The 15,680-nt window shown below is 40.7% G+C and overlaps 1 protein-coding gene across 1 annotated transcript in view; it reads right to left on the bottom strand.

Moving 5' to 3' along the window:
- The window catches only part of LOC126094744 (uncharacterized), a 143,045-nt gene that overhangs the window by 28,879 nt on the left and 98,486 nt on the right, over nucleotides 1-15,680 (bottom strand). Inside the window, exon 3 of the mRNA XM_049909295.1 lies at nucleotides 2,386-2,532. Within this exon, the coding sequence (XP_049765252.1) occupies nucleotides 2,386-2,532 (147 nt within the window). The remainder of the gene's footprint in view (nucleotides 1-2,385; nucleotides 2,533-15,680) is intronic.

Here is a 15,680-nt window from a genome sequence, read left to right on the forward strand (position 1 = left end):
AGCCGAGCTTACACTAGCCTACCACACGGTAAAACATCACCAAACTTACAGATCTAGTGAGTGTACTAATAAGCTTAACAGCATTATGTTTGATGATTCTTCCATTGCAAAAAAGTTTAGTTCAGCAAGAACTAAAGTGTCAGCCTTAGTGAAAGGAGTTATTGCTTCCCAGAGTGTAAAGGAAAGCCTTGAATACATCAAAAAGTGTTCTTTCTACGGGATATCCACTGATGCCAGCAATCATAAGGCCACTAAAATATTTCCGTTTGTTGTTCAGTTTTTCGATATTAATCAGGGAATTGAGACCAAAATTTGAAGGTGAGTTCCCTACCTAATGAAACATCTGACGAAATTTCAAGATTTTGTATGAATACTATCGAAATGTTTGATCTTGAGAAAAATAAATGTGTGGCATTTTGTGGAGACAACACCAACATAAACTTTGGTGGTTTAAAAAGACAAGGCAAATGCAACGTATTTGCCAAATTAAAGGCAACATTGCATGAAAACATTGAAGGCATAGGGTGCCCTGCACATGTTTTACACAATAACGTGCAGACATCTGCTGACAGTTTAAGCTGTGATGTTGAAACTATCGTCATGAAGGTATACTCACACTTTCACATATATACTGTTAGAACAGAGAGGCTTAAGGAGTTCTGTGATCATGTGGGAACTGAATATATGAATGTAATGTGTCACTCGAAAACTCGCTGGTTATCACTGTTTCCAGCATTTGAAAGAGTAATCCGCCTGTTTGAACCGTTAAAAGATTTTTTCCTAAATATTGGTTCAGTTTTTCAGTAACCCTTTAAGTGAAGCCTGCTTATGGTTCATTCACAGTCAGCTTAGCACTTTGCAGCATGGGATAAAGGAAATTGAGGGAAGCACGAAAAGTGTAATAGAGGTAAATGATGTTTTGAAAAATACTCTGGAAACTGTTACTAAGAGGAGAGGACAGCAGTTCTTTTCTCTTCATGTTAAATCTGTCCTTAAAAGAGAAGAAGTATCAGAAGCAGCGGAAAGGAGTTTTAGAGAAGAAGTTAACAAGTTTTATGACACTTGTGTAGAATATCTCAGCAAGTGGAGCGCCTCATATTTACCCTCATCGCCGGTGTTTGATTGGATGTTACTGAAGAGAGTTCCAAAATGGGAAAGTGTTGAAGAGACAGTTTCTTATTTGAAGAGTAAAGAGACTGAAATCGATGATTCCATTCTCTTTGATCAGTTCGGCATACTGACGAATTTTGTTGAAGAAAGTCTCTACAAGTGGAATGATGAAAAAAAACAAAACACCATTGGAATGTCATGAGAAGTGGGTGAGTTTTTTTAAAAGCTGTGACTGTCATCAGCATTACTCTGTGTTGGTAATACTTGCAAGGTATTTATTTGCAATCCCAGCACATAATGCCAATGTGTAAAGAATATCTTCGTTCATGAATATCCAGTGGACTGATGAAAGAAACAGAATGGAGGTGGACTCTCTTGAAGCAATCCTGCAAATCCTGTACAACAACAAAATGGATTGTGCCGAGTTTTATCACTGTGTCTCAAAGAACAAAGACATTATCAAGAAGCTGGAGGCAGTGAAAAATACCCTTTTCTTCAAGGACAGTCAGTTCCATCTACAAGTGATCAGTAATATTAAAGCTCATGTTAATATTAATTGATTAAAAGTTGAATGGCTGTAAAATTTTGTAAAATCGTAATACATTTCTGTATTACTGTATACGTTTATTAAATGTCATTAATTATACAGATAATCTAGATTATATCAATCTTTTGTATCCTCTTGTTAGTTATAATAATCGGGTTAACAAAATGTATCAACAAAACATTAATATTTAAAATTAAGAAACCTGGGTACATGTGGAATGAGGTGTCCATTGTCACCCGGGTGAATGTGTCCCGGTTTTCACCGAAAATAATTTGGTCACCCTATTCTATCGGGACGTGTTACGACGCCTGCGGGCAGATGTGAGAAGGAAACGGCCTGAAATGTGGCGAGACAATTCATGGCTCTTGCATCACGGTAACGCCCCCGCACATTCATCCCTATTGGTGCATGACTATTGCACAAAAAAAGAAACCACTATGCTGCATCATCCTTCGTACTCTGGCCCCAACGAACTTTTATTTTCCAAAATTGAAAACCCCGTTGAAAGGAAAAAAATTTACAACGATAGACGAGATAAAAGGAAATTCGCAGACGGCGCTTCGCTTCATCCAGCAAGAGGCGTATCAAGACTGCGTTGGGAGCGGTGTATCAAGTGTGGAGGACAGAATTCCGAAGGAGACCATGCACAATAAGTAAAAGGTAAGCGTAGAAAAATTCTGTGGACAAAGTTATAGAATTTTTTGAACGAACCTCGTGACATCACTTACCGGAGGCACAGGGCATTCCATAGGCATACTAAGCGCATCGAGGAAAGGTCTCGTGTTGTCATTATCCTTGTTGTCCTCCAGGAATTCGCATCCCTCTTGTTCCCCCTGGTTGACCACAGTTCCGTCCTTCTTCACCACGAAATTTGTCTGCAACAACAAAACAGGAAGGATCATATAGCATTCTTGGCTGCGAAACTGCATACCTAAAAGGGTTTTCTTCCAGCGCGAATTATGACCCCGTTTCCACTCGTTGTACGAGAGCGCTGACGAGGGTTACACTGTTTTGTAATGGATAACGCCTAAAGGCCAAATTTATTGTGTTTGGACTGCTGCATACATCCTGTGTTCGACACAACGCTCATACCTGCCTGCAAAAACCAAGAATGCCAGTCTGCTGCAATTAGAGATGGGCAAAGTGAAACACATAACTGTTTCGAAACAAATGAAACAGTACAATGTAACGTTTCGAAACGCTGTTTCGAAACAATGAAACAGTTTGTGTTTTGTAGTCGTATAGGCCTTCACATTACACTATCTTGAGTATCCACTGTATAAATATTATCATAAAAACATAAATGAGGTGCGAGAGCGCCAATCATATCGGGAAAATATGAAACTTTCACTTAGGCGTCTTGGCAGTTTCGTATTTTTTGCAGCTTTCGTGTCGTGTGACTTTCATACTTTCCAATTGGCAGAGAACAGGCTTTGTATGTCTCGCGTAACGGATTTGGCAGACTGGTTCCCCTGTATTCTACTGCCTAATTTTGATAGGTTTTATGAGTGATAATCTGTATATGCTCTTGAAAAGACTTATCATGAGATATAATTTATTCTGATAGCATTCCGGGAAGTGAGGCACTGAATTAACATAACATTTTTGAGTGTGCCACTCACACTTTTCTTACTCACAGTTAAATTTTCCCATGTTTGTTACACAGAGCAGAGTGCAAAGTGACTGATGCACACAGCTCAAAAAATTACCATAACAGACTGAAGTATATAGGACAATGGGTAAGTATGGCAGTTTTTCATCAAATATTCACAAGTTAGCTGGATACAGCTCATAAGGTGTACACTTGACAGAACTGGAAAACATGTTAAAACATTCCGAGGTAACTAAAATGCAGAGATCCGTATGTTTCCTTTAGGTATAAAATCCAGACTAAAATTTAAAGGAATTCATACAGTATAATGCCTTTCTGGTACCTATGTTATGGTAGATTTGGCTCTACACCACTTACACTTCTTGCCAAAAAAGTTTTTTTGATGTAGAGGTATATGGAGCTCCCTCAAGTACTCACAGCAAGCCGATATATTATCATTTTATTACAAACTTCCCGAGGAAATCAGAGATGAAGTTGCTGTTGAAATGCAATTTTAATCGCAGTATCTGAACGCCAAAAACAAAAGTATCAAAGTACCATTGTTGATCTGCCTGAGAATTATTCATGATGCACAAGTATTAAGATGCCTATAGTGTAATAACTAAACATAGCACAATTACAAAAATAAACACACAAACATATACATACATAAATCAGATAATTATTCTCAAACACGTAAATAAATAATATACTCAAAACAATTAAACTCACTGAACGGTGAGCAAATACGCAAGTGTCTTGTGTGTGCAACAAATTTAAGAAAAATGTTCTTGTAAAGTAACTACATGTAAGATTTAGTGGACTAAACAAAATACAGTCAAATACAAATTCAGTGCACATTGTCCAGAGAAGAACAAAATCAACTGAAATTTTACTGTTTCATTTCTGAGTAGATCTACTGTGCCTGTTCTAAGTTGTAGTTTAGAATTATCATTTTTGATACTTTTCCGCTTGGAACACGGGGTCATCTGTCTGCTATTGTTTGCCTCTGCTCTGAAAACATGCGGTCACATGGAACAGAGGTGGCCATAATACAAAGACGTCGTTTCATTATTTCAAACAGCATAGGAAACAACGTATGATTTTCTTTCCACCACAGCAATGGATCTTGTGATCTGTGTATCAGTGGCATTTTCATATATTTATCAAGCTCGACTATACTTGCAGCACGTGGATCAAGTCTCCTACAGCTTGGTCAAGAGCTTGCCAAATGTTGCCAATGCTAGAGTTGAATGTGCTCTCTACAACTGGTTTGGCTGGTTTTCGATTGTCTGTAGAACAGCGAATGGGTTTTTGTCGTATTGCACAGCACTTGTTAATTATGGCATCTTTTGTTTCTTTTAATCGATGCCTGTGCTCCCTGAAGCGAGGATACAATAATGTTGCTTCACAAGCAGTTGCTTTATTTGCGAACTTTTGAAGGAGGCGGGTAGAGATTCCATCCTCAAGTTTAGCAATTACTGTATTAATGGCTTCATTGCAAGATTTTTCAATAACTGACCAGTCTTCATTGGACAGTTTTACTTGTGAACCCACAAAGGATGACGAGGGTGCTCTGCAAAGGCTCTTTGATTTTACAAATGCTGTCAAACATTTCATATGTGGAATTCCATCTCGTAGGGCAATCTTGTTTCGGTGTTAAAAAAGGGAAGCCCATCTGCTACTGAATATTGTGTAGTTTCTCAAGTGCTCCAGGACTTCTTTTGAAAAATTCAACTACTGATTTCATTTTTGCCCATGTGTTTGTAATTATTTCAAGGCTTGCTTGCACAATTAAATTCAGTGTATGTGCAAAGCAAGGTACATGCCACTATTTGCACGTCATCACTGCCTTCACCATATTAGATGCATTATCTGTAGTGCATGCTACAATCTTATTGGTATTGCCCCAGGTTGAAGCCACGTTTTGTAATTCACTGGGAATGTTTTCAACTGTATGCTTGTCATGGAATTTAAAACTAGAAAACAAATATGACTTCAGATTGCAATTTTTATCAATGAAGAGAGCAGTCATTGAAATAAAATTCTCATTTTTTACAGATGTCCATTCGTCAGTCGTAATACAGATCTAGGACGCAGCTTGCACTGCAGATCTTACTCACACTAGTGTGCTGTCGAACACTTGAGATTACTATTGGAGGTTGTTTTCTACTGGCAGGTACACAGTTTTCATTTAATAGATGAGTAATTTTCATAAACTCTACACTCTCCACTACATTAAATGGAAGATGTTCTTTAACAACAAGTCTTAAAATCCGTTCGTCTATTTTGGCTCGTTTGGATAAAGGCACTGGTCTTGATGCAAATCCAGTAATCTTTGTTTGTCTACCATACTTACCCAGAACAGAACCGGTGGAAGTGCTGGATATATCTTGCACAGATTGTTCATCTTGACGCACAGGCACTGAAATGGCAGACTCCTGAACAGTGCTGTGGAAACTCAACTGCCTTCGTCACTGCCCAGATTCATAAAAACTGGTTTCGAACGAGTTTCACTTAAATTAACTGTTGGATGCTTATGTCTCAAATGTCTGTTTCAGCAAGACGTTGAACTACTTTTAAAGGACAACACTGCCGAGCACAAGTTACTTTTAATCTTCTCAGGATTCATCTTCATAAAATAATCTCACACCGGACTTCGTAACGCCATAGCTGAAGACAGAAGAACCAACGCGAACAGAACTGGAGGTGGGATCAAACTGCAGTAACACATTCCGTTTGTATGGATAATATACCCGTCCTACTAATTTCCATGCACACAAAAGGAATCATTATGGAGAATAGGAACATTGATTATAGACTCATAAATAACGCCACGTAATTCAAATAAATAACAAAATATAAGATAAAAAAAAATTTTCCCCCAAGGTGTTTCGAACCATACTTTCCAGTCCTTCCCGTTCACCGTTACACCATCAATGACCCGTCAATCAAATTGCTTGCAAGTATACTACATCCAATTTATGTATATGTCTAAAAACTGTCACTATACACCCTTGTTTTTATTCAGAACGTTGCAGGTTTACTTCCGTTTTTTAACGTGATTACTGTACATGAACAGAGAAGCCTATGTTATAAGAGATGTGTAATTTAACTGAATGTTTTTCACACTGTTATTATTCTGAATGCGAATAGTGAGCGTTATTTTATTGATTGTTAGTGTTTATAAAGCAGATATTACACCATTTCGGAATAGGACAGTCAATTACAAACGAAGCTTTATTTTCGTAAATCTTAAGCTTCATGCTGTTGTGTGCCAAAAAGTTTTCGACACTCTTGAGTGTGTTTTATGAAGTGGAATGTTAAACGTGTTTCAGTATCTGCGCCGTGCCCGAATCTCGGCCGAGACAGAGAGGAATGAAACATCATTGTTCGATACAATTAGTCCGTTCCAAGCACAAGTGGACTGAAACAGCGTTATTTTGAAACAACGAAACAGTTCCTGTGTCTGGCTCGAGATCGAATCTGGTTCTGCTAACCGAGACAGAGCGGAATGAAACACCACTGTTTCGAAACAGTGATACATAGCCGTTTCGAAACACTGAAACAGTTCCACGTATCAATACACTGTATCGAAACAGAGAAACAGTGGCCAAGTCTAGCTCCAATGCATTCGAGATTTCTACGAGCCACGATTTGCAGGCAGCACTCGTCTGCTGTTGTTGTCGACCGAAGGCGAACACTTCGAGGCGCAATTTCGTTTTGTGCCTCACGATAGTGGTGTAATGTTCCAATGACGCTGTTGTGGTGTGCGCTAAGTCAGTGGGCAATCTCACATGATGACAAGTGAAATGTGGCAATTTGCGCACAAATGTTGAAAATGATCCTTCGAGGAGAGACGCTGGCAACCTGAGCAGATGTGTGTTTATAACGGGGGACGCAGCTAGCTCTCTACCCGGGATCGCTCGCGCGAGAGGAAAATAATCTAGTATTCATGATTTTACTGAAATATTACAACATATTTTAAAGATATTGAAATACAGGGCTATTACAAATGATTGAAGCGATTTCATAAATTCACTGTAGCTCCATTCATTGACATGTGGTCACGACACACTACAGATACGTAGAAAAACTCATAAAGTTTTGTTCGGCTGAAGCCGCACTTCAGGTTTCTGCCGCCAGAGCGCTCGAGAGCGCAGTGAGACAAAATGACGACAGGAGCCGAGAAAGCGTATGTCGTGCTCGAAATGCACTCACATCAGTCAGTCATAACAGTGCAACGACACTTCAGGACGAAGTTCAACAAAGATCCACCAACTGCTAACTCCATTCGGCGATGGTATGCGCAGTTTAAAGCTCCTGGATGCCTCTGTAAGGGGAAATCAACGGGTCGGCCTGCAGTGAGCGAAGAAACGGTTGAACGCGTGCGGGCAAGTTTCACGCGTAGCCCGCGGAAAATTGGCTCATGCCAGAACTGGAGACCGACAGCGTCGACTTCATCTTTCAACTGGATGGTGCTCCACCGCACTTCCATCATGATGTTCGGCATTTCTTAAACAGGAGATTGGAAAACCGATGGATCGGTCGTGGTGGAGATCATGATCAGCAATTCATGTCATGGCCTCCACGCTCTCCCGACTTAACCCCATGCGATTTCTTACTGTGGGGTTATGTGAAAGATTCAGTGTTTAAACCTCCTCTACCAAGAAACGTGCCAGAACTGCGAGCTCGCATCAACGATGCTTTCGAACTCATTGATGGGGACATGCTGCGACGAGTGTGGGAGGAACTTGATTATCGGCTCGATGTCTGCCGAATCACTAAAGGGGCACGTATCGAACATTTGTGAATGCCTAAAAAAACTTTTTGAGTTTTTGTATGTGTGTGCAAAGCATTGTGAAAATATCTCAAATAATAAAGTTATTGTAGAGCTGTGAAATCGCTTCAATCATTTGTAATAACCCTGTATTGATCTAGGAATGCCTTCTCTACCTTCACACAAACCAGGACCTAGACAGAATGGCAGCAGGTTATTTGCAGAGTGCTCGAGACTGCCCACAGACAGATTTCGATGAATTATCTGCTTGCCTTGGTGCTTTATGCCTCGCCGGACTGAAAAAGCGATAGCACCTCAGTACTGATGAACTACGAATCACTGATGGAACTGCACGAGATTTTGTTTATTGCATCAATGAGGAGACGAAGATCTCATACTCTTCTGGATGCTGTACGGTTTGATGACAAGTCTACGAGGGCGCAGAAGAAGGAAACAGATAACCTGACACCGATTAGGGAAATATTCGATGGGTTTGTCAACGTCTGCAAAAAGAGTTACAGTGCAGGAGCATTGACAACAGTAGACGAGATGCTCGAAGCTTTCCGTTAACGTTGCAAATTCAGGCAGTATATTCCCAATAAGCCAGCAAGATACGGAATAAAAGTATATGCATTCTGTGATCCTAGAACTTTTTACACCCTGAATGTGGAAATATATGCAGGCAAACAGCCTGCTGGTCCATATCAAGTACTTAATGATGCAAGAAATATGGTGTTATGAGTAATTCGAATCACTGAAACCACAGGCAGGAACATGACGATGGACAATTATTTTACATCTGTCCCAGTCGCTAACGAACTGTACACTAATAATCGACTCACAATAGATAATAAGAGAGACATTCCACCGGCCCTACTGTCTGCAAAGGGTGGGTCAATAAACAGCAGCGCTTTCGCGTTTGGAAAGAAACCAGGTTACAATTGTCTCCTTTGCTCGTATGTTCCGAACAAGAGACAGAAAAAGATTGTACTAATGATATTTACCATGCACAGAGACGATAATACAGATGAGGACAGTGGCGAATCAAGTAAACCTGAAGGGATTACATTCTACAATCTTACAAAAGGCGGCGTAGATATTCTCGACCGTCCGAAATTGGAATACTCTGTTTCAAGAATAAGCAACCGCTGGTCCCTTACGCTGTTTTTCACCTTGCTGGACATCGGGGCGATAAATGGTGAAGTAATATACAAGATGAATACGAGTGACTTAATGCCAAGGAGATGATTTCTAAAAGAACTGAGTATGGTACTTACAAAAGAACATACGATCAAACGTATGCAAGTTACTAGCATAACACACCACTTGAAGGAGAAAATAAAAGGCGTTACCAACAGCAGAAGAAGCAAGTGAATCAAGAGGAAATACAAGATGTCACAGATATACACACCATAGCTGCCATCTTTGTTCCAGTTCCATTCGTATGTTCTTACTTGCCATGACTTGTTCATCACAAGAAGCTGGAATTAACTCAGATTAGTAAAACGGGTGTGATGGTAACCTTGGATGTTCACTTACAGTCATTGTTTCGAAGTGCTGTTAGGAGAAGTGTTGTGATGATGTAATGATTAACTGTGTGCAACCATTGCATATCGAATTTTTAAAACTAAAGCAATATATATGTTTCATTTAGTGTTTATACATAATTATAATGTTTTGGTAATAATAAAGAAGTAATTTACGTGCTAATTGTATCACGTTATGGAACCAACAGCCAAAAAACGCAAACAAATATCTGTGTTAGAAAAAATCTAACACGGGAGTTATCGCGCGATAACAATAGGCGCGAGTGATCGCGGGTTAAACTGCATTGGGAGCGAAGGATTACTTTTACCTGTACTAAGAGGTGGCTGTCCAGAACGATTTGCTGTAACCAAAAGGCTATGGAGAATTACGTTACGCACTGACATGATTGTCAAAAGGAGTGTGACTAAAGTGTAATTTTAAAGTTTGTTTGACACTACAATAGTAAAGCCAAGTCACAGTATATAAAACTTTTTTCTTTAAAAAGAAAGGGTTGCGTTACCGGTTTCAACGAACTACGTCGTCATTTTCAAATGTAAAAACACCAATTGGAGAATATGTAAAGGGAATTATTACCATACGCCTGACAAAAATTACGGGACATAATGACACCAGGCAACTGAGTCAATGGTGGCACAACCAAGTAACTACAAAGAGCTTTCAAAATGTTTTGCACAGTCGTCTCTCATTTTTTTTATTTTTTTTTGCAGGACGAGAACGAAATTTTTTGTGAACGTACTTGGAACATTTAGCTATAAGTTGGTATATAAAAGTATTTTCTTTTATTTACAGGCGAGCCATAATGAACCGTGAAGTAGATGTAAGATTGCGACAACGGTCGGTGATGGATTTCCTCATCAAGACGTCATTACCCAGGATGAAACATGGTTGTTTTTGTTCGAACCTGAGAGCAAAACCCAATCCATGGAGTGGCGTCATCCGGGTTCCCCTCGGAAGAAGAAACCAAGACTTTCACGAACAGCAGGCCGAAAGGTGACGGCCTCCTTCTTCTGGGATCAGTGTGATGTCATTTTCATTGAATTTTTAGAACCTGGCTCCACAATTAACCGGGACCTTTACTGTTTGTCGTTGGGCAAGCTGCGACGTGCCACAGACCACAGCATCAGGGTCAGCTCATCAGACTACACCATGACAATGCCAAACCCCGTACAGCCCTTATGACGCAGGAGAAAATGAGGAAAATGGGTTGGAAAATTGTTCCTCTTGCTCCCTACAGTCCGGACTTGGCTCCGTCTAATTTTTATCTCTTCGGTCGTCTGAAGGTCCACCTGCGTGGTAAAACATTTGATAGTGAGAAAGACCTTATTTCCTATGTCAAGCGATGCTGTAAAAGTCAATCCCCAGAATTTTACCATTGTGCATTTACATCATGGAAAGAAGGTTTGGCCAGATGCGTCACAACTCATGGAGGCTACATTGAGTAGGTTCAATGTATAGTTAAATGTTCCAAGTATGTTCACAACAAATTTCATTCTCCTCCTGCAAAAAATAAAAAAGTTAGAGACGACTGTGCAAAGCTTTTTGAACGCCCTTTGTACAATATGTACCTATGCTTACCCAAATGTTTATTCCATGTCACGTAGTTTTTATCTATTCCACATTAGAACATCTTGTGCTAGATTTGGGGGGCGAGCCGGTCCCAGATAGAATCCGTCCAGTGAGTCAACGACGATAGTGAGTGTGGTAGCCAGCTTGGATGTGGTTTTTAGGCGGTTTCCCACATCTGGCTAGGTGAATACTGGGCTGGTACACAAATTCCTCCACAGTTACATGATTCGCGAGCATTTCGGAAAATGTCCTAACGCTTTGACATGGGATGCAGACAGCTGGAATAGAAAAATTCAATACCAGGAGGGAGGTGTGGTAAAGGAAGGGCATCGAGCCATTCTCTACCACTAGCATTGCCAAGTCCGGATTGACATGTCAACACCTCGAAGGCATGGGTAAGGCAAGAAAACAGAAGGAGGACCCACTTTGGGAAGAAGTGATAAGTTCACTTCTTGCAACCTGTAGTCATAAAACTGTTAACAGAACATGTCTTTAAAATTTTATTTCAGCATTATGATCCTCCCAATTGTCTGTGGCAAGAAGCAATTTCTTTCTTTGGTCCACTTAGATGTTACTGCCGAAAAATTTCTTTAACATTCGCATTGTGTCTTACAATAGAAAACCAGAAGAACAGGCAAATTCTCGACAGTTCTGAGGAAGTTTCGGCATATGCAGACTTTTTGCACTTGAAAAATTTTCACCATATCGAACCATATGCATGTTAAACTGAACTTATTTGTCATCGATAAAATAGTCAGAGACACATATTTGGAACAGTACACAGATTATACTAAACTAATAAAAAATCTAACAAAAATGTTAAATATTAAAATTACATAGAGCAAAATTCTAGATAATTTACTCGATTTAAAAATGCCGACGAGTCCTCCTTTTGCTAGATGGATGGTAACTGTATGTTAGCACCACACTGTGGCATCCAAAAAACAGCATCATCTTGCTAGGTTATAAGTTTCGTCTCTGCCTTTTGTGACACTGATAATCCACATGTTACAACCACTCGCTTTGCTCCTTTTTGTGGAGGCCATGGTGATAACACCAATGTCCTACTTCTCCCTCGCTATTAGGCAAGATGCCCAGCTCAGTTGTACCATTTTTCATGGTAAAAGTGGTATTTAACAGCTGGTACTTACAAGAGCTGGATTTGACATTTTGTTGTAGTGCATGGTATTTACAATGAGTTACAGTACATTGAAGAGCCAAAGAAACTAGTCATGCATATTCGAACACAGGCAGAATACGGCGCTGCGGTCGGAAACGCCTATGTAAGACAAGTGTCTGGCGCAGTTGTTAGATCGCTTAATGCCGCTACAATGACATGTATCAAGATTTAAGTGAGTGTGAACGTGGTGTTATGGTCGGTGCACGGCGATGGGGTCGGCCTGTGTGGCCGAGCGGTTCTAGACACTTCAGTCTGGAACCGCGCGACCACTACGGTCGCAGGTTCGAATCCTGCCTCGGGCATGGATGTGTGTCATGTCCTTAGGTTAGTTCGGTTTAAGTAGTTCTAAGTTCTAGGGGACTGATGACCTCAGATGTTAAGTCCCATAGTGCTCAGAGCCAATTGAACCATATGAACCACGGCGATGGGACACAGCATCCGCCGCGCGGGATTAGCCGAGCGGTCTGAGGCGCTGCAGCCACGTACTGTGCGGCTGATCCCGGCGGAGGTTCGAGTCCTCCCTCGGGCATGGGTGTGTGTGTTTGTCCTTAGGATAATTTAGGTTAAGTAGTGTGTAAGCTTAGGGACTGATGACCTTAGCAGTTAACTCCCATAAGATTTCACACACATTTTTAAAAAAATGAAAATGAATGAAATGAAAACACAGCATCTCCGAGATAGCGATGAAGTGGGGATTTTCCCGTACGACCATTTTACCAGTGTCTGTGAATATCAGGAATCCGGTAAAACATCAAATCTCAGACATCGCCGCGGCCGGAAAAGGATCCTGCAAGAACGGGAACGATTACGACTGAAGAGAAACGTTCAGTGTGGCAGAAGTGCAACCCTTCCGTAAATTGCTGCAGATTTCAGTGCTGGGCCATCAACAAGTGTCAGTGTGCGAACCATTCAACGAAACATCATCGATATGGGCTTTCGGAGCATAAGGCCCACTCGTGTGACTGCACAGCACAAAGCTTTACTCCTCTGCTGGGCACGTCAGCACCGACATTGGACTGTTGACGACTGGAAGCATGTTGCCTCGTCGAACGAGTCTCGTTTCAAATTGCGGAGAGGGGATGGACGCGTACGGGTATGGAGACAACCTTCTGAATCCATCGACCCAGCGTGTGAGCAGGGGAATGTTCAAGCTGGTGGAGTCTCTGAACGGTGTGGAGCGTGTGCAGTTGGAGTGATATGGGATCCCTGATACGTCTAGATACGACTCTGACAGGTGGCACGTACCTAAGTATTCTGTCTGATCTCCTGCATCCATTCTTATCCATTGTGGATTCCGACGGACTTGGGCAATTCCATACGAGACCCCACACGTCCAGAATTGCTACAGAGTGGCTGCTGGACCACTCTTCTGAGTCTAAACGCTTGGCTAGTCACCAAATTCTCCAGACATGAATTGAGCATATCTGGGATGCCTTGCAACGTGCTGTTCAGAAGAGATCTCCATCCCCTCGTACTCTTACGGATTTATGGACAGCCCCGCAGGATTCGTGGTGTTAGTTCCCTCTAGCACAACTTCAGACTTTAGTCGAGACCATGCCACGTCGTGTTGCGTGCTCGCGGGGGCCGTACACGATATTAAGCAGGTGTACCTGTTTCTTTGGCTCTTTCGTGTATAAGATGCAAATCACACAGTTTCAGCAATTTAAGTTTTGAAATGTGATAGGTCCTGCCAGCGTGCTTGAGCTGGCTCATGCTATGTCGTCACGTGTCACATAGTGAATTGAGCAGAGGAACAACAAGCGGACTTCAGTGCTGTGTCAGGCGTTACGCCTGTCTCACATGAAATGAGAATTACCGTACTTCCGTAATTCCCTCGCAAGCTCCGCCGCCTGCTGGCTGGTTAGCCTGCTGGGACTCGTGCGTGCTTTCCATGGTAGCTTCGGTGCTGTTTTTCTTGTGCTACTTGTGCTGGTCAAGCAGAAGTTCTGTCTGGCGTCTGACATCATAGCTTACAACGCCAGTTAACTCTTGCGACCAAACAGACTCCTACGTGCCCACCGGCCAATCTGAATTCTTTCTCAAACGACTGTAAAGAAACTAAATGGTAAGAAAATTGATTTCTACGCATCTTATAGCTTCATTAGTCAGCTTCATGATCAATGTCTGTCACTTCGTTAATGGTCTTAGTTATTGTGATATTTCGGTATTAGATATACTACTGCAAGAAATTCTTCAAGTTTGCAGAGAAAAATAGAGGACACTATGAATTTGCTTTTGGCGCCTGTTAGTTCATATGTTGCTACATGTGAAATGTAGGTAAGATATTGAATTATTCTTTGTACATGGAAGGATGTGTCTATCACCAATCTCGAGAAAATGGATTCCATGAGAAGCACTTTGTCCCGAACTCGCGTGCCAGCGAAAAAATCAGAATAAAATATTTGCAAAATTCCTCGTATCCCATAAACGGTTGCAGATATCGAAACAAAATTTTGACAAATGATAGGACGCAGGTAGAAGAGTGTTTTGCCATATAATTAATATGAAAAACACCATAATTAGCACAGTGTTCATGTGACTATAGATTCTTTTCACTGAAATAATGTAATATTTAAGCCTCATCGATAGCTGGTGAAACGATATTTGCTGTGGGTTTGGAAGAGTTTAAGTGAAGGATCACACCGAGAATAGGCATTTTTTTGAACTATTGAGTTGTCTTAAGTTTCTACTTCAATAACGCACTGTTTTATCCATCTGTCGCAAATGCAATTGCACTAGAATGTTATCAAAATGAATATTTATGAACTCTGCTGTATATCGCCGAATGAAGCAAATTTTAACGTGGCAACAAGAGGACTTATGTCTTACTCAAAACTCGTCACTGACAACGTTCCTCTGAAGACAGATAAATGTGATAAGAAGTCTGGGAAAAATGAATCGCTTCTTTTTTGAAATTTCGGTGGAATCATGCACTTCTGTACGTCTTTAATAACGAATGATATTTATTGAAACTAGCCAAAGGATTTTATTTCTGTATCTCAGTTTTCCAAGAAATATGAAAACAATTAACAGCACCTAGTACAACATCCTTTCTTTCCTATTCCCCATACAGAATAAAGGATTGCGCTTTTCCACCACAAACATCTTCTAGATCTTCAAAGGCATTGATAATCTTTTCGCATTTTGATGGGCAACTGACAGTATTCTGCAAATGTAAATGTTTTCATGTTTCTCAGATCACTGAGGTAAAGAAATAAAATTGTTTGACCAGTTTCATTCCACATCATTCATTATTGAAAAGAGACTGTCATATTTCACAATAAAGGATGACAGCCAAAAACAGTTGCAGGATAAAAATTTTTTTATTAAAATTAAAATTAAAATTTTAATAAAAAAA

The sequence above is a fragment of the Schistocerca cancellata genome, chromosome 8 (assembly GCF_023864275.1).
Source record: "Schistocerca cancellata isolate TAMUIC-IGC-003103 chromosome 8, iqSchCanc2.1, whole genome shotgun sequence".
Lineage (NCBI taxonomy): Eukaryota > Metazoa > Arthropoda > Insecta > Orthoptera > Acrididae > Schistocerca > Schistocerca cancellata.